At 31.3% G+C, this 26578-nt stretch overlaps 5 protein-coding genes across 6 annotated transcripts; all 5 read right to left on the reverse strand.

Annotated features, from left to right (window-relative positions):
- Positions 1-121: 121 nt before the first annotated feature.
- LOC109618843 (galactose-specific lectin nattectin) lies at positions 122-4050 on the reverse strand. Its single transcript, XM_020067521.3, has 5 exons — positions 3912-4050; positions 2817-2920; positions 1333-1432; positions 675-888; positions 122-282 (listed from the first exon to the last, which is right to left on the reverse strand). The coding sequence occupies exons 1-5, from the start codon at positions 3979-3981 to the stop codon at positions 252-254; spliced, it is 519 nt and encodes a 172-aa protein (XP_019923080.3). The 5' UTR covers positions 3982-4050; the 3' UTR covers positions 122-251.
- Positions 4051-4853: 803 nt separating this feature from the next.
- LOC105329017 (type-2 ice-structuring protein) lies at positions 4854-10642 on the reverse strand. Of its 2 annotated transcripts, none has more exons than XM_011430123.4 (8): positions 10490-10642; positions 10081-10211; positions 9215-9245; positions 8305-8346; positions 7037-7140; positions 6450-6543; positions 5975-6197; positions 4854-4968 (listed from the first exon to the last, which is right to left on the reverse strand). In XM_011430123.4, exons 1-8 carry the CDS (start codon positions 10596-10598, stop codon positions 4935-4937), a joined length of 768 nt encoding a protein of 255 aa, XP_011428425.3. In that variant the 5' UTR covers positions 10599-10642; the 3' UTR covers positions 4854-4934. The 2 variants fall into 2 exon arrangements, with proteins under 2 accessions (XP_011428425.3, XP_011428424.3); XM_011430122.4 differs by lacking the exon at positions 4854-4968 and adding an exon at positions 5226-5347.
- A 2099-nt stretch (positions 10643-12741) lies between these two features.
- Positions 12742-16130, reverse strand: LOC105329016 (perlucin). The gene is made up of 5 exons (XM_020067520.3): positions 15894-16130; positions 15555-15658; positions 13718-13808; positions 13277-13499; positions 12742-12902 (listed from the first exon to the last, which is right to left on the reverse strand). Exons 1-5 carry the CDS (start codon positions 15928-15930, stop codon positions 12869-12871), a joined length of 489 nt encoding a protein of 162 aa, XP_019923079.3. The 5' UTR covers positions 15931-16130; the 3' UTR covers positions 12742-12868.
- Positions 16131-17203: 1073 nt separating this feature from the next.
- Positions 17204-21553, reverse strand: LOC117680602 (perlucin). Its single transcript, XM_066069746.1, has 4 exons — positions 21419-21553; positions 19266-19356; positions 17914-18136; positions 17204-17303 (listed from the first exon to the last, which is right to left on the reverse strand). Exons 1-4 carry the CDS (start codon positions 21452-21454, stop codon positions 17270-17272), a joined length of 384 nt encoding a protein of 127 aa, XP_065925818.1. The 5' UTR covers positions 21455-21553; the 3' UTR covers positions 17204-17269.
- A 1481-nt stretch (positions 21554-23034) lies between these two features.
- LOC105329014 (perlucin) lies at positions 23035-26190 on the reverse strand. Its single transcript, XM_011430117.4, has 5 exons — positions 26072-26190; positions 25481-25584; positions 24836-24926; positions 23847-24069; positions 23035-23135 (listed from the first exon to the last, which is right to left on the reverse strand). The coding sequence occupies exons 1-5, from the start codon at positions 26109-26111 to the stop codon at positions 23102-23104; spliced, it is 492 nt and encodes a 163-aa protein (XP_011428419.3). The 5' UTR covers positions 26112-26190; the 3' UTR covers positions 23035-23101.
- Positions 26191-26578: the final 388 nt, after the last annotated feature.

The raw sequence follows: 26578 nt of genomic DNA on the forward strand, positions 1-26578 counted from the left end.
AGTGACGCACAGTCAAGCTTTATTCAGGTTTGATAAATGTAATTGGTCAATCAATGTAAAATTCTCATTTTTATTACATGTACAAATAGTTTGTATATTCTGATTTGGTTTTCAGATCTAAAACAAAACGAAACAAGAGAGATACAATTTCATTTATATAAGTTTATCAAAATCAATATACAAATTGACTGTTTGAGATGTAGATAATAGAGGTAATATCTTGAACGCTGCATTATAATGATAACAAGGAACTATCCCAATCCTTGATGGACTATATTTGACCTGTAGGTAAGAAAACAAGAAATGTGTCTATAACATATGTTAAGTATAAACATGTATCTACATGTTTCATTATAACGAAAACCTAAGTTCATCCACTTTTTGAGGTCAAAATTTATACATGTAATATGTCCCAAGATATCTTCGATTCACAGTTTTTGCTTAATAACTCGATATTATAAATACCTCAGGGTTCAAACGATGTTCAATCAAAAGCTTAAACAATTCCATGAATTCTCTTTTAAAACGTCCCCTCTAACTTATCAGGTTTCAAAACATGGCTCAATATGTCTATGGAGATTTTGCATTACAGCAGATAATTAAAGTACCCGGATGACAGCAAAGGAAAAATGTGCGAGGTATTCTGAGTGACTTCCAACACATTTAACACTTACGCAGACGTTTCGCAAATGAAGCAATTTCTGTCAGCACAATTTGTGTCGGCCCAGTTCTGGTTGTTATTGTACATCATCATTGCGCAATGTTCGCCTCCATGGTAATTGTTGGGTTCTGTAGGGTGCCACCCAGTGTATGAAAAAGCTTCACCTGAGCCCACCCATACCCAAGATCCTTCACTCAGGATGTCGCTTCCTCCAAGCCAAATGTTGGCTGCAATAGATACGTACAGGTTAATATGTTGTTGCATGCATCTATGTTGTTAGATACTACAGGTAGTATGCCGTTCTCTAAGAAAATAATACTATGATTACTTTTAAAGGAACGTAGTTTTATGTGCACTGAGATAAATATATACGCAATGCATTAAAAAAACTGTGTACAAAAAAAAACCAAACAAACAAACAAACCACATGGTTAAAAATGTGTCTTCATACAGTAAGTGTTTATTTGAGATATATATATATATATATATATATATATATATACATATATATATATATATATATATATATATATATATATATATATATATATATATATATATATATATATATATATATCTTGCCTAACATTATACATGTAATTATGAAATAAAAATCTGCCTCTGCACTTAGTCTTCATCTTTTTACAAAGTAGAACATTAAATATCCTAACCTGTAGAATGCGATAGTTGTCTAAATTTCTGCCTAAGATAGTGATCTTCTGTTGCTGAATTCACCTCCACTAGCGTGGCACCAAGCATCTTGCAGTAACTCTACAACATACACAACATACCAGTGTATTTGAAGAGCTCCCAGGGACAAAGAGTCAAACTTTCTACAACTTTGAATCAAGTAAAGTACATGGATAGTTGTCATCATGTCTCATAATCATATAACTGCTGTATCATTTCAGATCTTGTCAAGAATGTATTCAACAAACTTTCTCTGTATATTACTATATAAATAAAGCTTTGCATCGCAACTGTGGCCCCGCTATTGATCTACACTACATACAGTTTGTTTTCTCTAATACATATTAAATTTTTGCATTTTCAGTGCAACTTTTCCAAAAACCATACGCATACTCTTTTCACAGTTTTATCTATTCCCTATCAAAAACAGTGTTGCCTTTTTAAAAAATCAATTCAACTCTATTCAAAGATGGATTTATGTTGCCAAGTTTGGTTGAAACTGGCTTCATGATTCTAGAAGGTGACTAGAATATATGAAAGGTTTAGAGGCAACAGCTGAATGAACGCATGCTGGAAGATAGGTGATAAGAATTTATTACCTAATCAAAGGAATTTTGTTGTTTTATTACAAATTAAATATCTGCGTCTATTTTGAACTGCCGGTCAATAGACTGCGATCTATTAGACCGCCGGTCAATAGACTTCGATCTATTGGACCGCCGGTCAATAGACTGCGATCTATTGGGCCGGCAACGTATTTCAGACGCAGGTATGTTAATGTTGCATCCTTTCGATAGTTCTCAGGGAATGTATATTCCTTTACATAGACGCTGTTTTTAGTACTTGGTGAAACCAAATTCAATGTTATCAAACTGGAGTATCAAATAATCAACAGTTTTAAAGCCTCATATAAGGTAAAATACTATTTAAAATCTAATGGGTTGAAGACTCCCCCTTCTTTGTGTAAACTAATATTAAATTGAGATGTTGTAATGCATGCAACTGGTTTTGTGCATGTAAAAGATGAAAAAAAAATCTTAGTATATTGCATAATGGCACGAAAACCACCTACAATATGCAAATTGTAAACCCCGAAAACTAAAAAAAGGAATTAGGTAATAAAACAATTATTTAATGCTTGAACAGTCAATAGACCAGAATGTTTCCCTTGGTGCAGGGAACAGCTCAGTATGATCTATTGCCCTCGGCCGTTGGCCTCGGGCAATAGATCATACTGAGCTGTTCCCTGCCTCGGAAAAAATATTCTGGTCTATTGACTGCTTAAGCATTAAATAATTGTATAATAGCTCACAGGCTTACAACTCTAGTGAATACGTTACAGTCATAAATATTTATAATAGAGACCAATTTAAATTCGTAAATCAGTAAACTAAATAAATGTATTGCTATGTCTCCGTTACATTTTCTATTGTCAGACACACATAGTGAAACCAAATATGTATACCTGAGCATCAATCCATTCCAAGATGTACCGAAAGACAAACAGGTAACAGGATTGCGAATGGTGGTCCCAGTTGGCTGGACAGTTACCGGACACATGGTGAAAATCTGAAAACATACACGACAGAAATTGTTCCCTACAGCATGAAGGCAAAATCATTTTTATAGAGTTTGAATAACATAAATCAATTTCATGGTATGTAAAATATAATTAAATAATTATATACAAATATATCAAATTTTTAATGTATACTGGTAGGATTTTAAAATTTTAATATGGAAAGTTCACAAACAATTCATTCTTTTACAATTTACATCTCAAAAGACACTATGAATTATGGCCATGAATTTATTGCTTTTTTAATATACATGCAGGAAATAATTTCCAATTATTGAGTATCGTACTGAACATTGTGGAATATAATTATATATATATATATATATATATATATATATATATATATATATATATATATATATATATATATATATATATATATATATATATATATATATATATATATATATAGTTTAATACCTCGTTCCTCAGTTAGGTTGCATCAAATTATTTTTTAAAAGAACTATGTCATTGCTATTTAGGAACAAAAATACTTCAAAAATACAGGTAAAGGAAGGTAATGGGTGTGCGTGGGGACAGCGTTCATTTATCACAGGGGATTTGATTTGACCCTTCCTACTTTCCATACTTATATGAAATACTTGCATGAAAGTGTATCAAATTCCTGAATTTTGAATATTACATATTGCCGAAATTTATATAAATAAGGAATAAGGAATCATTCATTGATTATTATGAGGTGATAATTTTGGTCGGGGCGTGATCAAATCCAATAAAGCCCGAAGGCCTCATTTTGGCGTCATATGTATTATGGGTTAAAAAGTTCAAAATCGATACGTAGTGTTATCACAGCCAAAGACACTGGAAAATGTAAATATTTATTAATACTTCCACATAAAACTTGTTATAGTTTATTCAAATTAGACGATATAATAACCTGTGACACAATGATGAAAAAATTGAGCAGTTGCAACGGTTTTCCGTATCTAAGATGCAGAGAGTGAGAATCCGAATTCTTACCCAAGATTAAGAAAAACAAAGTCGCCAGGAATAAAAATCTTGGCACGCTAGTTTTTATGTTGATATACATGTCTTCAGAAATTCTTCTGACAATACATATGTATCTAACACTGATAAGAATTCTACGAGACAGAGGGAGGACCATGGTCATGTTATCTAACTATACGTGTTTGCGCTGTTTTCATAATATACATACCTGCATGATTTGTAGTAATTTTTTTTCTATCCATACACTTTTGTCAGAATTGTTAAGTAAAATTTAGATTTTCTAGAACCCAATTTGATTAAACAATTTTAAAATGTATTGATTTAAAGAATTATAAGACGTGGCATAAGGACAGAGATATGGGTTTATGATATCACCAAGATGTATTATAAATTATATATAAATCAGAAATATCATTGCTTTGATTCCTTTCCTTTTTTGTTGGTAAAATCTATACAGGATATCTTTAAAAGACGATGAACAGAGTTCTTGTTCTAAATTTTTACATTGTCATTTGATATATTTTTAATTCTGAAGTAACTTGACAGTACAATCATAGTGTAAAAGAACGTAAAAACCTTAACATTTTGAGGAGGGTCATTTTATTTGTCTTTCATGTTCCCTAATCAAAATAAAATGTAACTTTATATATCCTGTTTTTACACACAAACGTCTTCTTTAAAGCCAATATGAAATCTGCGACATATTTGCCTAGTTAAAGTATTAGCACATTCATTTATCTAGTACGTATGTATTTGTTTGACTCAGATTTATATCTCTAAAGAATTTTTTGTACCAACAGTCACATATACCGATATTTATCTGCTTAATAAATTGAGATACATTGTATACAAGTAGCATGCAGTAAACAAGTAATGTACGTGTATAAATATTCATTTGTATTTTGATGTAGTGTGTGTACTTGTTTTATCTTAATAAAAATCATTACTCATAAATTTCATTATTTATTTTATTGAATACAAAAATAGTATTATTTCATAAATCCATCTCATGCACAGTTTTACCATAGTCAGACTTTATCCAATTATGCTATCTGGACGAGCAGGTTGGCTGTTATGAAAATAAAAAAGAATAATTGACACATGTTTTTCTTTTAAATTGTACTGAAACTTAACAGTTTAATGTATGAATATCCGCTGAGACCTATTTAGTGATTTGCCATACCGGTAGTATGGATATTTGTTTTGAAATACGTTCTTGTCCGAACCATTCTATTAAAAATCATTTCAGTTTCTTATTACATTACTAGTGTTTTAACAGACAGTGCATACAAAGTATTTTGTCTTCAAACAAAACATTACTCGGAGTTATTCATTAATTTTTATTTTATTGAACTTAGAACTATCAATAATTCATGAAATCATCTCAAGTTTGGTTCTACCATAGCCAGACTTCTTATCCAATTAAGTTTCCTTGGCCAGTAGCATGACTGTTATGAAAATAAAACAATAATGATAAAGACATTTTTGTTATTTAAATTATATATTATTAGATTGATGTATGAAATTCCTTTGAGACACATTATGATTCTGTGGATTTGAAGTGTACTTCTATCCTATTAAATAACCCTATTAAAAAATCAATCAATTTTTGTAAGATAATAGCTATAAACAGACAGACTTTCAAAGTACTTTGTTTTTAAATGAGGAACTGTCTGTCTGTACATGGCAAAATTTTAAACGATATCTATCAGTTTTATCCATTATTATTATGATTTATGGTTTTAAGTTTCAAATACACATTAAAAATACAGCTCAAGACCGAGGACTACGATGCTAATGTAAGTATTTAATGTAAGTAAAAAAAAATCATTATATAAAAGTTTGAGGAAGACACAGAAACAATATTTTGAAATGTAATTTACGAATGTATCCCTGAGCAATGTTGCTACATACATTTTTTAAAGCGTCGATCTATATTTATAGTTAAAATATTTGGGAAAAGACCTATATATTGAAAAAACCTAAAGATCTTTCACGATCTTTAGACGAAATCATTTTTTTTTTAGGAGTTTTAGGTATTTAACTTTCACAAAAATAAGTATTAAAAATCATACACGTGTTTTTCACAAATAAACCAATGAAGGTATGAGCAAGGCGAGTCGTTCCAGTGGTAGTGTGCACTGGTTTTGATATCCAGGCAATCCTGATTAAGGAAATCGTCGGGTTCTCCAGATGCCCAGTCTGTGAAGGTGACTAAGTTGTGGCTTGTCATCCACTCCCACTCCCCTTCTACCAACATGTCACTTCCACCGATCCAAAAAGACCCAGATGCTGTTCCTATTGGGGGTATAGTTTGATTTTTAAAAGTAGGTTTATTTGCTTTACGTTGAAATCAATCCTTTTTCGAGGATTGTCCAGTATATACTGTGATGTCAACTGGAATCTTAGAAATATAAATATGATTTTAAACAGAAAACAGGTGTTGCAGGTACATGGATTTTGACGACAATCGCGAGCACTCACTGTTGAACACGCTTCAGATATATTACGGTAGCAATATTATAACAAAAACATGTATGTATGCCTGACCTGCCATTTTTCTGCTTTCCTGTCTGATAAATTCGTTTTCTTCTGACGTTTCTATTTCTGCCAGTTGGGCGTCATAAGAGGACTTGCAAAAGCTCTACAACAAATGATAAATTCAAGTTAAAAAAACTTAAAATGGGTGCTTTCTTTGCTACCTTCCATCTGTTCATGGTGTATCAGTTTATAATTTATTTGCATTCTACTGTGTTTCTTCATTAATTTTTTGCGATTTTTAAATGCCTCTAAATGCAACAACCTAATCACTGCGTATGAATTTACATATTTTGATTTACATAAATAGTTCCCAAACACTGATTTCCATGTTATCGGTTTATAATATATTTCATACATGTTGTTAAAACACCATGGTTTGATAATCATTTAACAATAAAGTTGATTCTGTTTTAAAAGCAAATATTGAAGAGTTATTTTTTTCAAGATTTATATTTTTCAAGGCTCATTTTAACAGTCTTTGATAACCACTTAAAACCGGTTTTTTACATTTCAGGAGAAAATTAAGTTTGTAATATGATTGGTCCTAAATATTCCAGAAACCGAACTATAAATACATGATTCCCTAAATATTTTACCATCGCTCCAGTCCATTGCATGGGGTTGCTAGTAAGGAAAAGGTAACACGAGTCTTGATGGCGAATCCAATGTCTTGGGCAGTCTGTAGAAATACTAGAACTCGCTGAAAATATGTAAATCATGAGATATTTATTTGGTTTTGCTACATAATTTAGTAAAGATTCACATCATAATCATCTTACAATGACATTTTATCGATGCAATTTTTTATGTGATGATAGATGTGCAATTGAGATATCCTCATTACCGAGCTTTATTCTGATTCATACAAAAGCGTTTCCTATATCAAAACAAACAAAATCATAACTTTAATCATAATAAAAGAACTTTGTAATGTTTTTCTCGACGAGTAAGATGGAAATCGCTTATTTTACAACTCATCAGAAAAAATACAAAGTTTTCGAATGTTTATTTTCATCAACCTAACCTCAAAGAAATCATTTTGATTTTCACTGTTCTGCTCTGCCTCTATTGTTTGAAAACACCGATTCAATAAATATTTTTGATTTGAAATAAAGTTGTAATCAAATGTATAACTAAACGAAAGCACAATTCCATAATCTTTAAACTCTTACCATGATACAAGAAAATCAATGAAAAGTATGACAAACATTTCTGCATGACTATCTTTCATTTGTAACCAATATGCGAATGAGATAAGAAATGTCAAATCGAAGATAAGCGGTGAAATGTAATAAACATCAGGCCTGAACACAATAAACTGATAATCAAATTACATAAAAACTTAAATTTTGACTTATTAACATTGATTGACTATAAATAGATTAAGGTCGTCCTTTTTGTAAAATTATTATAGGAAGGAACTATTCCTTTCAGTCATCTGAAATGAGACTGAAAGGTAACTGAATGAGAAAGCCGTTCAGTCACCATTTCAGACCATCCAGTAATCATCTAGCTCTTAAGTGTATGAATAATGCCATCTCACACAAATGAATTAAATTCGATTATTGAAAGAAGTTGAAAGTTTTAACAAATTCAAATTTTGAACTAATTTTATCATAAATTAATTGTCTTTGGGTCTGGATAAAGTGTTAAAGTTCATCAATTCGAAACGTTCAACAAATTAAACTGAATGTAAGGTTGAGAATTAACAAAATCGATGAAAGCAATGATTAAATTTAAACACATCTTAAATTGTTCTACTAGAACAAAGAGTAAGCAAAATATTAGATGTTTTTACCTGACAAAATTTTAGCAATCTTTCAAATCATATGTACATTACAATTACTTTTCATTAAGTACAAACCTGACGTGGTTGCCAGTTTTGGACGAGATGATGGCAGAAGGGCTACAAATAAAGGTAATGAAGTATAAACTTAAGAATGCTTTAAGAGAGTATTGAATGCAACGTATGAATTTGCATGTCAAAGTATCAGACACGCCACTGGCATAAATTACTGAACAGGCATAATACGTCAAACTGAGCCAGGAAAAGCTTTTTATAATCAAAGCATTAATTTATTTGCATGAAATTTAAGCTATTATTTAGACGAGATTTTAAAAAATCAATAATATTGGCAATGTTTATGATACAAAAACGCAAAGAATCACATCCCAAATGTTAAAGCAGCAATGTCAAAATCTGATATAGTAGCTGGTTAAAAGCATACATCTTTTATGTCTCGTTCAAAAAAATTTAAAAAAAGACATGTAGAAATTTGTAGAAAGACACGCCAAAAGATGGAGATCAGAAAAACCCTCCATTTATTTTTAGAGCAGATGAGCTAAAAAGACAAACTATCAACTTATGTGAGTTTTTCCTGCTGTATTTGCGCACTGAGAGAGAGAGAGAGAGAGAGAGAGAGAGAGAGAGAGAGAGAGAGAGAGAGAGAGAGAGAGAGAGAGGCTGTCACAGTTATAGTGGCTTCTTGTACATCTCATGTACTTGCACAAAGCGTCATCGTTGTTTTCAGTGGAGATTTTGCATTATTATTTCACCAATTTTTGCACTCATTTTCATTAGAATTTTGTGAAAGTCACAATACAGAAAAGATAAAGTTGAACCCCTAAATAAGAGAACTACTTAGTTATTGTTTATAAAATCTGCATACTTAACGTTTTTCAGAGAGAAAGATATCAACAGTTTTAATTTAATTTCTGTGATAAACAAAAACCCTTCCTACGGCCATGTTATTTTAAATTCCTTACTTACGTACTCGTGGTTTTTGCTGCCTGAGGAGTGGTTATCTAAAGAAAAATAATGTCCGTTAAGGCGTCTAGTAAGATTAATGAAGTACTATCGATGTTTAAAAAAAATAAACTTTAATTTATTTAGCATCTTACTTATTTTCTAAAAAAAATTATTACTGGGGTCAATACAATGAGTGATCTACCTAAGAAGTGCAATATTCACCAAGCCCAAAGGTCGAGGTGAATATGGTTATCTTTGAGGATACTGTATACAAGGTTATTTTTGCCCCTGTGTAATTTTCGCCCTTTTACACAAGCAAACAGTTTCGGCCTGTCTTGAATTCGCACAAACAGAGTTGTGTTTGAAGAAATATAATTTGAAACATTGCATTATGCCCAATTTTAATTTTGCCCGCTGACAATAAGGGCGAAAGTGGCGAAAACAAAACGGGGGCGAATGTCCCCATGTATACAACAGCTAAATCATCGTAATGATCGAAAGAAACCCAGCAATTATTGTCTTATTGTATGATTAAGTGACAAAGTTGATACAGATTTTCAAAATAGGTGTTATCAAATAGGGAAGTCTCATTGTCTTTATTTAGTTTTCAAATTAAAGTTATGACCGTAAAAAGTAGGAGACGAACTTTTGTTGGACGACAAAAAAAAATGATAACCATCAGATGTATTATAGAAGTTCCAGGTCCAGTTTAGTCCAATGTAAAAATAAATTAAATGTTATATTGACCTCGTAAGTCACGTGCAGGTGAATATAACATTTCCACGTTTCTAGAATGTTAGTTACGAGCCGATCAGACTTTGTTTTATTCTGAATTAAATGTCGTTTATCACTCTTTTTTAAAGAATATAACTACAAACACCTAAATCTGACCTTATCAATGGTACAGAGGCATTTGTTGTCAACACAATCAATATTATCTACAGGACAGTGGATGGTGAAGAATAAGATCAGGACATTGGTGTTATGTTGGTTACAGTCTAACCTTGAGGCACAGGTTGAGTCTAAAAGCAAAGTTCTACATTTAAATTTCATATAAAACAAACCAATTTTTGAAATCTGCAAATATATTTCGTACTGAAGGAATGAATTTCAAAGACAATCATCTTGTGTGCAATCAGATAAAATGTTGACATTATATTTTAGATTTTGCATATATTATTAACATCATTTAATTCACATGAAATTGTCTTTGATGGGAATAGATCAAATAATATTAATTAATATATACATAATATACATGTAAATGTAAATTGAACGAGGTTGAAAGGAATGCACTTACTTATAAGAGAAGATCGTTTTCCAACTGCGTTCTGGAGTGAACTTTCCGAAGCATTGATGAGGGTTCCACCAACGAACGAACAAAAGACTATGAAAATGAAACACAACATACTTGCTGGGACGTCCAGATTTGTCTATGACACATGAAGCATTAGATAAGGTGCAATCAAAATAGAATTATGGTGTCAGCCACTGCACAAAATACTTTGATGGCGTCTGTGGTTGAATATTGTTGTTTCCTTTTTTTTAAATATTTGTTTTGATTTTTATGATTGAATATGTTATTTTCATTATTTCAACTGATTTTAACTGCATTAACAAGTGCAAACGTGTAGGAATTCACAGGTACTTTAATAACCTTTGTTATGGTTCAAACACTTCGAGCACCTTGATAACCTACATTTTCAAATTCTCAAGCAATGTCACTACATATTGCCTCCTCACCGTCATCATGTTGTGAAATATGTTTGTTGATGTAAAACAATAATTTGCTTCCATAACAAGTACGCAAAAATTACACAACACCTTCACAATTTTCATTTTTTTTTTTTTAGATATTTCTTGAAAATTGATTTTGAGCGCAATTCAACTCTTTTTATAATTCATTGCCGGACAAGAGTTAAAATTTTCATATCAACTTTTAGAATTTCGTATTTCAAAGTTTGTCGTTCCTTCGTGGTTATGAAACCCTAATGCTTGTTAGACAGTAAATTTTACCTTAAACACAGTAAAAAAAAACTTGCTGCTCATTCTTAATACAAACTTTATGCTTCATATTTTTTCAGAAAGAAAAAATTAATGGTTTTCTCAAAATAGTTTTTTGATGAGCTTAACCTTTTCTGTAGCCCTATTTTTATTATTCTTCACATATGTACTTGTGGAGTTCGCTGCCAGATGAGTTCTTATCTAAAAATGATGTTATTCATTAAGAATAACATACTATCTGATTTTGTTTTTTTTTAAAAAGGGGGGATGCATGTAATATCTTATTTTTCATTTCAAATGACCTGGGCGGGCGGAGAGGGGGAGGGGTTAGTGGTGGTGTTAACTGAGCACCAGTTCTATAGTTTTTGTTTTATTAGCAAAGTGCATGTTACGAACGACATATAGTAAAAAGCTTTGGTTAGGATACTAGTATCCCAATAATAAAAAAAATAATAAAAACAGAGAAGTAATATCGACAGTCAGCGACTGTCGGAGTAGTAATTAATACAGGCCTGTGTGTGAGCTTGTTGTACTCAAGTGACCGTTAAGGCATGTAGGCCTCTAAGACTTGCTTATTGTGATATGGTATCATTTTCTGCGTATTTTTTTTTAATTTTTTTTATTTGTTTATTTTTTTTAACCAAATAAATATGTCAGAAAAAATACCAATATTCTCGAAAAGTGACGACCTTTTGTATAATAATGACACACTTTTATCCATAAAATATACCTTGATTATTGAAATCTTTTCGAGTGATTTTATTTTATATTTAATTTTATATTTCTACATTCCAAATATTTTTTGCTTGCAAAGTAGGTTGAAAGCTACTGCACTTATAACACTGTATCACACAGGGTACTCAGAGGTTAAAATGACGAGTTTTATAATGACGTCACAAACTGCAACGTCCCAAGCGAAAAGTTCACGTTTGTGGCTGTTACAGTGGCCCTTCCATTAATATGAACTTACCCTTAGTATAAGGATAAGATAGGAATTTTAAGGTATAAATCACATCTGCATACAAGGCAAGAAATTAGAAAAATGTAAATATAAGCATTAAATCATGATTTTTTAAAAGAGACAGTCTCATAACTGCAGCGATATGTGCATACAAATTTTTCATAACGCGCTTTACTCAATTTGTATGCAGACACCGCTGCAGTTATGAGACTGTATCTTTAAAAAAATCATGATCAAATGCTATAATATTGAAAAATTCAATAAGCAGGAATAGTGTAACCTTGTACATCGATAACATCCGTACATATGTCAACTTTGATCTGAATTTGTTAATGACAACGATTTCAAAGACTTTCTGAAGGGAATTATTTTGAGTAAAGTGTATAGGTAGTTTAATATTAAACTAAAGAAGCTCTAAGGAAGGCATACAAAGAAAGAATAGCATAAACGACATCTGCAATCTGTAGACTGTGAAATACGACGAAATATGGATTCATTTTCGTTTTAAACATTTCAACGTATAATTAAGGGACTATTTTCTTGTGAATTTTTATCAGCAATTAAAACGATAGTTGACTAAATGAAATAAAACACTGCTTGAAATATTAACAGAATCTTTTATAATTTACAAAGAAAGCAGCATATTATAGTACAATATCTTTCTATAAGTATTCAAGATAAATAAATACAAAATGTTATTTCTGCTTTCCGTGTTCATCCAACCAAAAATCCTAAGGCAGGAGAGTTACTATGAATAAAGAAAAGAAAACATTTAAAACGACACACAATCACCATTACGTAAACTGTATCAAACGTCGACATCATGCTGCAATGAAATTGCTTTTGCATATGCATATACTTTTATGAAATTTCTTGTCTGACAAAATTGACGAAAAATAATAAAACAGCAATTCTGATAAGTAATTGATTGACCATAAAGAAAATTATTTTGAGAATATTTGAAAAGCATATTCATTGATAAGGTGTGTTCCAGGTATCATCCTAGGTAATGACTAATCTCATAGTGATAACTATATTTAATTATTTTATATTATAATATTTTTTTATCATTTATTTACTTAAAATCAAGCTAGGTGGTCTTCATAAATCAATCATACTTACGCGTCTTTTTCACAAATAAACGGATTTCGATTAGTGCAACTCTCATCATTCCAGAAAAACTGCGCGTAGTAATACAAGCATAGACAGTGCTCTGTTCCATAACTATTGCTGGGGGATCCCCGCGCCCAGTTAGTGTAGTTGATTGGAGTGTTGCTGGTCATCCACTTCCATTTACCCTCCGCCATTACGTCGCTACCGCCAATCCAAAACGACCCTCTACCGGCTTATTCAGTGCAACAACATGATATGATATTTTGTTAATTAAATGTAGATGTATCGAACGAATAATATGGCAACTTTGAATGAAATCATCATTGGAAGGTGATAATTTTTTATACTAGGTTGAAAATATTACTTAATAAAGTGCAGTTGTTAGTGTTTCTTTTATTCAAATGATCTTGTTTTACCGGGTGTGTTACGTGTGTTTCATGAGGAACATACCTCCGTAAATATTTGCTTCATGACGCAGAAACGTTTCTTCGACGGCAGTTTCCACCTCTGCCAGTTTGGCATCAAACGTCTCACAAAAAGTCTAAACGAAAATAACAACAAATCCCCACATAGAGTTTAACATCGCCACACCCCCCCCCCCCCAAAAAAATGAAAGTAACCCCTCCCCCACCCCAAAAAATGATTTACAACGAAAAACCATGGGTTAACGTATACTGGATGCAGCTTGAGAATAACGAAACATAATGAAAACAACAAAGTGTCCTATAAGTTCGGTACTAGTACTTAAAAATAGAAACTAGGGATATCAGTTTTACTTTGGCTTAGTCGATTAATCGTGGGCTTTACTCGAGCCATAGTCGAGTACTCGTACATTGATTTGAATTCATGTGTCCTTTTCAAACCAAATAATGCTACTGTGACATAAATCTTATCTTTAAAACTTACTTATTATAATTCAATGTATGTATTAAGGTCAAGATCTAGTTAATGATCCAAAGTGTCTTTTTGGTGCTAGAACCATTATGACGTCATAATTGATTTGAAGAGTCTTTCCTGTACATTACGGCTTTTAAGAAATTATGTAGAAAATTAAACAAATTTTTGGCATTTTATATTAAATCGTGGGAAAAGTTATCCCGGTACCTATATTGAATTTGCCACCATTTTAAAGAGGAGGTTAAGAGATTGTTTATAGTCGATTACGGAGAGACTGTAGGCATTCTATATATATTTCATTAGTCAAAAATGGAAAAAACTCCGAGATTTGTTACTTTAATCCTTCATATTTCAAAGAAAATGTTTGTTTAAAACATGATTTTTCATTGTGATTACCAAAAATTGGGTAAATCACTTACTCACGCCCGTATCTAACATCACAGATGCAAGATGAAACATTATATAAATAGTGCCTGTTTGGGAGGGTAACAGTTGAAATTGACACCCCGATAAAACCATTGTCAACCGACGCGAAGCGGAGGTTGACAATGGTTTTCGAGGGGTGTCAATTTCAACTGTTATCCTCCCAAACAGGCACTATCTATTTTGTTATACTGAATGTCTTAATTTTTAAGAAAATTTTACTGCTTTTATATAGGGTTGACGTGAATTCTACAGCGAACCGTACGTGCATAATTTTCGCGCATGTAACATTTTTTAATGCTACCCGTTGCTAAGTGCGTTGCTAACGCTGAGGTTATTAGAAAGAATTATGAACTGCGTCTGAACCAGATTTCAGTATTTAACATGAAAGTATAACAAAGTTTTTAATGATAACATGTGACTTTTTATAACGAGACGCTACTTATTTATGTGAACATGCAAGTCAAAAACAAATTAGATTCATGGTATTAGTTATTAACTCAAAGCGTTGTTTTATATGAAGTAAATTTTAGTTATTGATCAGGTCCTGGGGAATCGATTTAAATCGAGTGAATGAGTAAATAAACAATAAAAAAGTAAAGATTTAATCTAAATTTGAATCTAAGAGCAAATTCACCGCGATATGACAAAATATGGTAAAGTTAAATCTATTGATACATTCATTTACAAACTTTTGCAGGGTTGTTTTCTATCTCAAGTTTGTTTCGATTTCAAAACTAAATGCAGGATCAGGTAAAATTTCACAACTATTAAACGCAAGAAACTAATATCTAAGTAATATTGCGATAAGCTCATTTCATTTTTTCAGACAGGTATAAACTAAATAAAACTAGGATAACTTCATTCGCGAATTCATATTCTCGCGACTTGATGTACAATGGTTGAATCGCGGAGTTATGTACTCGCGTAAAATAAGAAATCTACAATATTTTAACAAAAAGCTAACCATTGCGTCGATCCATTCCATGATATATCGATTTATGAACAAGTAACATGAGTCCGCATGACGTACCCAGTTGTCAGGACATTCCGCAGATGCACATAATATTTCTGTAAGAGTGAAATCAAACCACTTACATTGCACTTGGATCATAAAATATTTTCACTATTTGAAGAAGGAAAATGCCTGATTTATATGTAATTCTAGATCCTAATAATTGAGTCCTCTCCAAAGACCAAATTAACTATTCAAATACGTCTTAATATATCTTATTTATCATTTCACAAATTAATGTTGCATTAATAATATATTGAGTATCTTTACAGAATATGTTTTAAACCTTACCGAAGACCATACATATGAGCAGATAAGAAATCTTCATGACAACAAACAGACTCACTGTGAGACTAATAGATTATTAGGTTACCAGGACAGTGTTGATAAGACTCTCTATCCAAAGGTAGTCACAAAGTCACTGTGTATTCGAAGACTGATTGGTACCATGAAATTATATAAAATATTAAAAATCAGTTCCTGGCTCAAAAAATTATTTGAATATAATTGCTACACTGATCAAATTTTTGCAAAAAAATGCTGAACTTAAAGCAAGCTTAAGACATTTCTAATTTCAGAATACCTTTAAAAAATCGTGGTTCATGATAAAATTGGTGTAATTGCAAAAAAGAAAATGAAACTTTAGAAATTAAAAAAAAGGAAAAGTTAATAACAAAAAGATTGACACCAACCAACTGTCATCTGTAGATTGTGATTGGCTCTTTTTTTATTTATACCATTACGTAAAGCATGTATAATTCATTCAAAAATTGTGAAGAAGAGTGATCAATAAACAATTTTTTTCTTCAAAATTTATCAAATCATCTTCGATATTTTTTTCATTTATATAAAAAGTAGATTCGGCCGCATCTACACTAGAAAGATAACAAATAATAAAGAATGCATTTCTATACAATCTGCATTAAGATAAAGATATCAATTCTATCATCTAAGTAAAACAAAATGTTCTATGGGATATGAATAAAATGAACACCAGCTGTTAGCTGGCTGTTATCCACTAACTTGCTGCTTATATAACACTAGGTCCACTACTGATAAGATTCAATGTCATCTTCCATTGCTTCTCAGTTCAATAGATTTATTGTAAAATTGCATTGTTACTCTTACTTTTGCACTTTTCAGTTCTATTTTTTTTTTAAATAAGCGATCAATTCCCATGTTTTAAAAATTGAAATTGATACTTTTGTCTGTTTGGTTTTGCCATCATTTAACTAAATGTGGTTTACCCTAGGTTAGTACTAAAGTGATGTTTCAGTTTTGTGAATGTTATATATTCCATATGTTTTATAAGTTTTTCCTGCCGTGAAGAAATAAGCCGAGCTAATATATATATATTACTTTTCTCCACTCATATAAAATCCACCTCAAAAATGTTGGTTTTAAAAGTTTTGGTTCTTCTATTTCAAAGGAGTCGTTTTAAGATGCAAAGTTTGTCCATCTTATGTAGTATCATTTAATAGTTGTTATAACCAAACGAACAGATGAAATCCGAAAAGCTTAATGGGTGGAGTAATTTTCAAATACCAACTACATGTATGGTACATTATTTCTCTCCAAATTTTGGTAAAATTAAAGAAATAAAGAATGTTTTCTTTTTTATTCAAAAAACATCAATGTGATAATAGATTGTCGTGTTCATCACAGCATTATCCAACCAACATTCCAATGACCGGAGAGCTCCTACAAATACGAATAAAATGAAATGAATTTATGTATATTTTTGGTACATGTGTAGTATAATCTCTCTAGTCCTTGGTTCCCTATTGTGCGTTTTGTGTAGATATTAATTTTCCATATTTGTGAATAATAGGGGCCATGATTGCATTCAGCACCACATGTAATATTCCTGAAATGACATGTTTATAAATGACCGCCTGTTTTGTTAAATATATTTTCGTCATTTACTAAATATATGACACATTCATTATTATACATGTGTCAAAAATGAAGTGAATAGAAATGTTAATCGAGTTACGATAGCAAACACTTTACAAAAGTGCTGTCATAGTATCTAATAAGAAATCGTTTTATGTTTATTTTTATTTTTGTAAAACTTAAGTTTAAATGTGTCTCGTATTAAAATTTACAAAATAAGAAACCCTTTAAACTAAACATTTAGTGGTGCATTTTTGGAAAAAAATGTCAGTATCAATCCATTATTTTCGTTAAAAGTACCATCAAAAGTAATTTAGCTAAATAGATCATCAGCAGTGAATACTCTTTCAAATTTTGACCTATGAACAGGCGTGTAACAAATAAGATGACAGAGATGTTAAGTTTATATATTTACGTCTCTTTTTCACAAATGAATGGAAGAACGGTATCGCATCGTTCATCATTCCAGTGACGGCTGGTATAGAATAACATGTCCATGCAATGTTCTCCTCCATTTATATTGTTTGGTTCTCCATCGTTCCAGTTAGTATAGTGGACTGGAGTGTGGCTCGTCATCCACATCCATTTACCTTCCGCAATCAAATCGCTACCGCCGATCCAAAACGATTTTTCAAGGGCTTAATCCAAAACAACAAAACTATATTATTTGTTGTTTTTAATTCGATTGACACATTTGATAGCATTTTTTGTTTGTATTTTTTTAAGGTAAAATTTTATGACACTCTGAAAAATAAAGATGACCAAAAAATTAATTTTTAATTTAAATGAAACAAAAGACTTATACCCGTTAAGTTTGCATATGGCTTCTGGAATTTCGAGGGTACTAATACCCGAGACTGTTTTAAAATTGTCCGTATTGAATAAAATCGCAGTAATATTAACTCAAGATTTGCCTCCCACCTTTGATTAATTAAGAATTTCTAATAATTCGTTGGGAAAATTTATTCATAGAATAAAAATTAAGCCAAAGAGAATCTTATTTATTCCGAATATGAAGAATTCATTGTAATCTTTGAATCAAAGGTTACGGAAATTATCTTATGTCTTACTAAATTTATATCTTGCTTATATCTAATTTATATCTTGCTAAATTGTAAGGAAATCATTGGTTAACAGCAGTCACCTGGAGACCATATATATCCCATAAATAGTCAGTACGAAATATATCTCCCCTTTAACATTATGACGTCATTCTAAGAATATTATGGCGTCTGGTTTCGTACTCAAATTGAAACTTGTAATATTGTTATTAAAGCTCAGTTTTCATTGTTTTATTCACTTTTATCATTTAAACAAAGGTAGTCGGTAAGATATAATCGTTACATGGTTTGTAGTTGAGCTAATATGGTATATACATGGTCTTTGAATTCCATATGGGGGCTGGAGCTCCGCTCTCTCCGCTCTCGCCCCATATGGAATTAACCATGTATAAACCATATATGCATATGACCCTTGAGCCAAGGATTTTTTTCACATAAATATTGCAATTGGCTTTCATCTTTTTACATTACCTACACAGTTTGTCAATTTATTAATAACGAATGTCATTTCATTGGGTACATGTATAACAGTGATTAATGCATGGATAAGTACAAATATACATGTATATATATACACTACTTTTAATTTGTAATGGACGTAAAGTTCGATACACTGTAGGTTCCAATTATATTTGAAATATCAACAGTAATATTAATTGTGGGCACATTTAAATGTATTCATGAGTATATTTTAAATGGAACATACCTTTGTAGACGTTTGCTTCATGACGTAAAAACGTGTCCTCTGGAGCGGTTTCCACTTCTGCCAGTTTGGCATCGAAAGTCTTACAGAAGGTCTAAACAATAACATAAAGCATTGGAAGTTAAACGTCATCAACATAAACAACAGCTACGACAAACCAAATCAATGTTTAACAAAGGAAAGACGACAAAAAGTTTTAAAGACGGTAATACAGAAAATGTATCAAAAAGAAAAGACAGATTTCTTATCAAGGGTACGATAAAAGTCAATTAAAAAAACACAAGTCTAAAATTTGGAGAAAGTCACAGTTGGTCTACAAATGGAATGAAAACACATTGATTATGTGTAAAATTATGCCATGCAGTACGTGTACAAACTATTTTTATTTACCTTAATAGACTTCCCTGATCAATATTTGTACCTTGTAATTCAATCCAGACAACTTTCAAGTAAACAAGTAGACCCTTCTCTCAGTTTGACCTCTCCCGAACCTCTAAGGTTTCATTTATTACTTATCTTGAAATTCGTTCGGAGTACTTTGAATGTATACATGCATTGATTGATTCAATATAAATAGCCTCCGCTTTCATCAGGTAAATTTTGTATTTTTTATCGATCTATTCCATTCTCTAACTCACAGAGGTATTAAATAATAAGAATCAACATATCTTATAACAACGTAATTAATTTCTAGTTTATTTATTACTCATATTTTCTGTATACATGTGCTTAAAGCAGCGTTGTCATGATTTTGGTCAAATTTTTTTTTTTTTCCATTTTAATGTTTACAAGCTAATGTCAACAAATTAGCTTGAAAAAGATTTTTTACTGGTAAATTGAACCTCTGTAAACAAAAACAGAGCACGAACCTTGTTTACATGACAAAGAACTCTGGGCCCTATATCTTTCTGATAACATAACTCAACGATCGACTCTCAATTTTCATTTCATCATTAGAAATGCATTCCTAAAGCATTGTTAATGATAATCAAAGTACTGAAGTACTGTCGGGAGTTGATTTTCTCGATTATCATTTATTCAAAATCAACCATATGTGATTTTGCATGGCAAGTAGTATCAGTAATAGAAATATTTCTGAGAAATTGTATGGATCCAGGCAAGATTAAACTCTTGTCTTGTTTAACCAAACGCTTGGCTGTGTCTGTTTATCTCCGAAAAGCAATAGAGACTCTGTTTTGTCGGATATTAACGAAGACAGCCAAGCGTCTGGTTGAACGAGACTACATTGAACTCTAGCGTAGGAATACATACGACTTTAAAAAATATCTAAGCTGCTTGTACAATTTAAAATCTTACTATTTTCATGGTATTGATAAATAAGTTTTCTTGGAAAAACAATGCTTCATAATACATATCATCGAATTTATCGATTATTTTCAGGAACTAAGTGGTGTCAGCGGTATTGATTTATGCTTAGGTCCAAACACTGTTTCACTTTCGCTTTGCCCGAGTAAGTGCAGAGGAGAGTTGATTAAAATCAACTCCCAAAAATAGAAAAATAGAAATTGACCAAATCGTAACCATGCCCCTTTAAATATCTATCTTAAAATTTTGATATTCTGTTAACACCTATTTTCCTTAGAACATGGAAAAACAAATATAAAAATGTGCATGGATTGTGTTTTCATGTTTTCAACTTTAGAAACAAGTACCAAATGAAAAGTTCACTGGGATACGACGATTGTTGATACATGTAATTATTATTATGATCAATTCCCTCTAGATGACTTCTGATTATGCACCGATAAGCTTTATCAGAGAATTAAAAAAACATATCAGCTATGCATCACCAATGAAGATTGTTAGGATGTAATTTTAAACTAGTTTGACATCTAGCTAATCTTTTTGGTTATCTTTATGATAAAAATAAGACAACTGATCAATACTGGGTATAAAGTTTGCCCATGCACTTTTATTTTTACATTTTAAAAACTGCTCTATGATGAATGTATATTTAGTTAATCAACTTGAAAGGCAATAGATTCGATCCTGGATTTTTGTTTCTCCATATCCTAATCGGAATGTAAAACTTTGGACTTTCATCGCAAATATGAAATACCTTAAATCCAAACATATTGTTTAGAACTTCTCTTTACCATCATGGTGAATATTCAGAGTAGTGACAACCAACGCACCATTGCTTCAATCCATTGCATTGGGTATCGAGTCATGAACAAGTAACATGAGTCTGCAAAACGTATCCAGTTGTCCGGACAATCTGCAGATATACCAAATGTCCCTAAAAGTTAATTAATCCCATTCTTCATAAAATTAGATGTCATGCTCTAAGCTTTTTTTTAATACGTTTTGCAGTATCATCTCAGTTTCAAAATCAAAGTTTAATCGAACTAAAAAAACTGCATTACATTTATTAGTTTTTTATATCCATCAACCCAAACGTTTTAAGGATAAAATCAAGAAAGTGTTGTTTTTTTAATTAAAACAACAAAATTGTGCATCTGCCGTGAAAAAGTTACACTGGATCTTAGACTCGTTACCATTAAAAAGGAAAAATATACCGAAGCACCATTTATTTTGCTATATCCAATAGTTTTTCAGAGAAACTTGGATTTACCAAATGTTCACAAAAACAGTTGATCGTAATTTTCTGTCATTTGACCAGTAAATTATTTTTGATAGACCTTTTTGTCTTTAAACATAATCATATGCTTGTTCATGTGCTTATATAATCTGATATAATCATATTATCTGGCAACTTTTTAAAACAAAAACACTGAAACTTACCAAAAACGAGATAAATATACAGATAAAGGTGTTTCTTCATTGTATAGCTAATACGTTCAATGGAAAATGAATGGTAACAAACTATATCAGCTGTACATGTGCAGATGATAAGAATAAAAGCCCGTGTCAAACGTTAATGCACACGTTTTATTCAAGGACAACTGACCTTATTTTCTTTTATGCTAACACTTGCGCAGCAAGAAAGAAATCTTGAGATGCACGAAAAATATCAAAATGACGTCACAACCACTAAATGCTTATATAGCACCATACGTAGCTGAAGGAAATAATCAAAGCATGTACTAATTGATCTTTCTGCATGCATTGTTATTATTTTGTTATTTTATGTATCAATATAACCGTTATGTCTTGTATTTAATTTGAATCTGCTAGTCACTTACGCCTTTTCTTTTAAGATGTACAGTATTATATTTGTACAATTTTTTTTATACTTGCATATTTCGGGTTTCTATTTTTTTTGGTTGCTTTTATTTTAAATGTAATTCTGCATACCGGTAATTTGTGATGTTTCTTCATATTATTATCTAGCAGTTGCACTTTGCAATAAAGAAGCGTTCAATTCTCATGTTTTAAAAATTGAAATAATTTTTTTTTTATTTTTTTGCCATCATCAAAAAGTTGTTTACTCAAGGTTGGAACTAAAGTGATGTAAATGTAAGATATTCCATAATGTTTCATTAATTTTTCCTGTCATATAGAGATAAGGCGAACTAAAGATATTTTTTTCCATTCGTATAAAATCAACGTCAAAAAATGTTGCTTTTAAAAGTCTAGGTTCTTCTATCTGAAAGGAGTCGTTTTTTTATGCAAATTTTGTCCATTTTATGTAGAATCATTTAACCTACTGTAACAGTTGTTATGACTAAACGAGGCGATAAAACCCCGAAAGCAATGGGCTATTTCATGAGTGGAGAAATTTTCAAAAACCAACTACATGTACATTATGTCTCTCCAAACTGTGTTAAAATAACAGAAATATAGAATGCTTTCTCTTTTATTCAATAAACATCAATGTGATAATAGATTGTCGTGTTCAGCACAGCATTATCCCTTTATCCAACCAACATTCCTAAGGCCGGAGAGCTCCTACGAATACGAATAAAATGAAATAAATTAATGTATTGTTTTTGGTACATGTGTTGCATAATCTCTCTAGTCCTTGGTTCCCTATTGTACGTTTTGTGAAGATATTCATTTTTCATATGGGTGAATAATAAAGACCATGATTACATTCAGCGCCACACGTATTATTACTGTAATAACATGTTTATAAATGACAGCCTGTTTTGTATATGTCTATATATATATCTATTTTTTTTCGACATTTATTAAATAAATGACATATTCATTTTTATACATGTATCAAAAGGTAAGCTCAATTGAAAACAAAGGAACATAAATGAAATGAATTAAGATGTTAATCGAAAAATGAAATTAATTAAAATGTTAATCGAGTTACTGTAGTAATCACGTTACAAAAGTGATGACATATTATCTAAAAAGAAATATTTTCAATAGAGTTTTCATGTTTATTTTTAAGTTTGTGAAACTCAAGGTTTAATTCGTCTGGGTTTGTCGTATCAAAATTAACAAAATTAGAAACCCTTTAAACTAAATAACTAGTGCTGCATTTTAGAAAGAAGAAATTTAAATATCAATGTATCATTTTCGTTAAAAGTACCATCCAAAGTCATGTAGCTAACTAAATCTTCAGCTATGAATACTCTTTTCAATTTTGACCATAAACAAGCGCATAACGTTGAAGATGACACAGCTATTAAAAGGTTACATATTTACGTCTCTTTTTCACAAATAAATGGAAGAACAGTTTTGCATCGTTCATCATTCCAGTGATAGTCGGTGTAGAACAACAGGCTCATGCAATGTTCTCCTCCAAATTCATTGCTTGGTTCTCCATGGGCCCAGTTAGTGTAGTGGAGTGGAGTGTGGCTCGTCATCCACATCCATTTACCTTCCGAAATCAAATCGTTACCGCCGATCCAAAACGATTCCTTATAGGCTTAATCGAAAACAACAACACAATATTATATTTTGTTGATAAATAAATTTTTATTTCAAGTAATGGTTTTAACAGCATTTTCAGTTTGAAAATAAAAAAAAAAAGATAAATTTTGATGACACTCCCAAAAATCAAATTGACAAAAAAAAAAAATCAAATTAAATGAAACAAAAGACTTATATCAAGTTTATAACTTCTGGAATTTCGAGGGTAATAATACCCGAGACTGCTTTTTAATTGATTATCCGTATTGAAAAAATTGCAGTTATATCATTTCAAGATTTTCCATCCAACAATGATTAATCTAAATGATTTTTTTTTAATTTTTCGTTGGGAAACTTTATTAATATAGTATAACCATTAAGCAAAAAAAATCTTAATCATCTCGAATATTAAGAATTCACTGTAACCTTTGATTTTTGAACCAAAATCTAAGGATATAATTTAATGCTATAGAAAGTATGAAATTTCAATTTGATGTATATGATCCACGAGCCAAGGCTTATTTCACCTAAATATTGCAATACACTTTCATCTTTTTAAATTATTTTAGTCAACTTATTGATTATGAATGTCATATTTTGGGGTACACGTATAACGATAATTAATGCATAAAAAGATACAAATATACACTACTTTTTATCTGTAATAAACATAAAGTTCGATACACTAGTACTGTAGGTTTTTAAAAAATACGTTCGAAATTTTAAAGAGATTGTGTGCACATTTAAAATGGAATTATGAGTATGTTTTATACTGAACATACCTCCGTAGACGCGTGCTTCATGACGGATAAACGTGTCCTCGGGATGCGTTTCCACCTCTGCGAGTTTGGCATCGAAAGTCTTACAGAAGGTCTTCACAATAAAAACAACAAAAAGCACTGGGAGATAAACGCCATCAACATGAACAACAGCAGTAACAAAACAAACGGAAAGTCGGAGATACAGAAAAGGTCTAATTATTCGAGAAACTCACAGGAAGTCTATCAATGGATTAAAAACGCTTTGATTGTATAAAATTGTGCCATGTAGTACAGGGAATTCAAAAGCATATTAGCTTTGCGTCACCAGCGAAAATTGTTATAGAATGTTATTCATCTAGATTGTAGCTGGCATCTTTTTTATTCTATTGATGATAATTAAGACAACTAAACGACACTGGGTATGCTGTTTGTCCATGACCATTTATTTTCACATTTTAAAAACTACTCTATAATTAATGTATATTAATGTCAATAAACTTGATAGACATTGGTTTCGATCTTGAATCTTCGTCTTTCCATATCTTAATCGGGTTGTAAAACCTTGGACTTTCATCACAAATATGAAATAACCTAACTCCAAACATATTGTTTAAAACTTCTCTCCACCATCATGGTGAATATTCAGAGTAGTGACACCCAACGCACCATTGCTTCAATCCATTGCATTGGGTATCGAGTCATGAACAAGTAACATGAGTCTGCAAAACGTATCCAGTTGTCCGGACAATCCGCAGATATACTAGATGTCCCTAAAAGTTAAACAAGCTCATTCTTCATAAAATTAAAGGTCATACTTGGTGCTATTTTTGATAATTTTTGCGGTATCATCCCAGTTGCTAAAATTGAAGTTTAATCTGATATCCATCGATTCTAACTTTTTGAAGGATAAAATCATTGAACGTGCATTTTGAAATCAAAACAAAAACATTTGCACCTGCAGAAAAAAAGTTACACTTGGTCTTCAACTCTTTACCAATTAAAAGGAAAAAATACTAATAATAGCACCATTTATTTTGCTATAATTATTATGCCCAAAAAGTTTTCCAGAGAAATTTGGATGCACAAAATGTTCAGAGAATCAGTTGACTGTATATTTTAAAACTATACTTAATAGACCTTTTTGTCTTTAAACATATGGTTTAAAGACAAAATTGTTCATATGCTTGTTTGTTGCAGTAGTACTGACCATCATGTATATAATCTGACTACTTTTTAAAACAAAACACTGAAACTTACCAAAAACGAGATAAATAAAAAGAAAAAAGTGTTTCTTCATTATACAGCTGGCACGCTCACCGGAAATTGAACGTTATAGAAACTAGTGCAGCTGTGTAGATGATAAGAAATAAAGCCAGAGTCAAACGTAAATGCACACGTTTTATAGAAGGACGACTGACCTATTTTTGTGCTAACAATTGCGCAACAAGAAGGATTCGAGAGATACACGAAAAATATCAATCATGACGTTACAGCCACTAAATGCTTGTAGCACCGTACGTAGCTGAAGAACGTGATGAATGAATGTACTAATTCGCCTCTCTGCATGCAGTGTGAATTTTTTTTTTTGTTATTTTATGTATAAATATAACATTTATGTCTTGTCTTGGATTATGATCTGGTAGTCACTCACTCTTTTTTTGAAAATGTACAGCATAATATTTTTACCTTTTTGTGAATGTATTTGCATCTTTGAAGGCTTTTTTTGTGTGTGTGTGTGGGGGGGAGGGGGGGTTAAAATGTAAT

Source organism: Magallana gigas, chromosome 8 (assembly GCF_963853765.1).
Source record: "Magallana gigas chromosome 8, xbMagGiga1.1, whole genome shotgun sequence".
NCBI lineage: Eukaryota > Metazoa > Mollusca > Bivalvia > Ostreida > Ostreidae > Magallana > Magallana gigas.

Coding starts and splice junctions, on each gene's coding strand:
- LOC109618843 (XM_020067521.3), bottom strand. CDS start 3,981: ATGTATATCAACATAAAAACTAGCGTGCCAAGATTTTTATTCCTGGCG. Junction 2,921..3,911: donor TTTGTTTTTCTTAATCTTGG/GTAAGAATTCGG, acceptor GTATGTTTTCAG/ATTTTCACCATGTGTCCGGT. Junction 889..1,332: donor ACAACTATCGCATTCTACAG/GTTAGGATATTT, acceptor TATCTATTGCAG/CCAACATTTGGCTTGGAGGA.
- LOC117680602 (XM_066069746.1), bottom strand. CDS start 21,454: ATGACTCGATACCCAATGCAATGGATTGAAGCAATG. Junction 18,137..19,265: donor TGAAGCAAACGTCTACAAAG/GTATGTTCCATT, acceptor TTTTGGATTAAG/CCCTTGAAAAATCGTTTTGG. Junction 17,304..17,913: donor TTCATTTGTGAAAAAGAGAC/GTAAATATATAA, acceptor TCGTATTTGTAG/GAGCTCTCCGGTCATTGGAA.
- LOC105329014 (XM_011430117.4), bottom strand. CDS start 26,111: ATGAAGAAACACTTTTTTCTTTTTATTTATCTCGTTTTTG. Junction 24,927..25,480: donor TGCAATGGATTGAAGCAATG/GTGCGTTGGGTG, acceptor TTTATTGTGAAG/ACCTTCTGTAAGACTTTCGA. Junction 24,070..24,835: donor TGAAGCACGCGTCTACGGAG/GTATGTTCAGTA, acceptor TTTTCGATTAAG/CCTATAAGGAATCGTTTTGG.
- LOC105329017 (XM_011430123.4), bottom strand. CDS start 10,598: ATGTTGTGTTTCATTTTCATAGTCTTTTGTTCGTTCGTTGGTGGAACC. Junction 7,141..8,304: donor AAAACTGGCAACCACGTCAG/GTTTGTACTTAA, acceptor ACATATTTTCAG/CGAGTTCTAGTATTTCTACA. Junction 4,969..5,974: donor TTTATTTGTGAAAAACACGT/GTATGATTTTTA, acceptor TTTTCATAACAG/CCAACCTGCTCGTCCAGATA.
- LOC105329016 (XM_020067520.3), bottom strand. CDS start 15,930: ATGAAGATTTCTTATCTGCTCATATGTATGGTCTTCG. Junction 13,500..13,717: donor TGAAGCAAATATTTACGGAG/GTATGTTCCTCA, acceptor GCACTGAATAAG/CCGGTAGAGGGTCGTTTTGG. Junction 12,903..13,276: donor TTTATTTGTGAAAAAGACGC/GTAAGTATGATT, acceptor CTTTATTCATAG/TAACTCTCCTGCCTTAGGAT.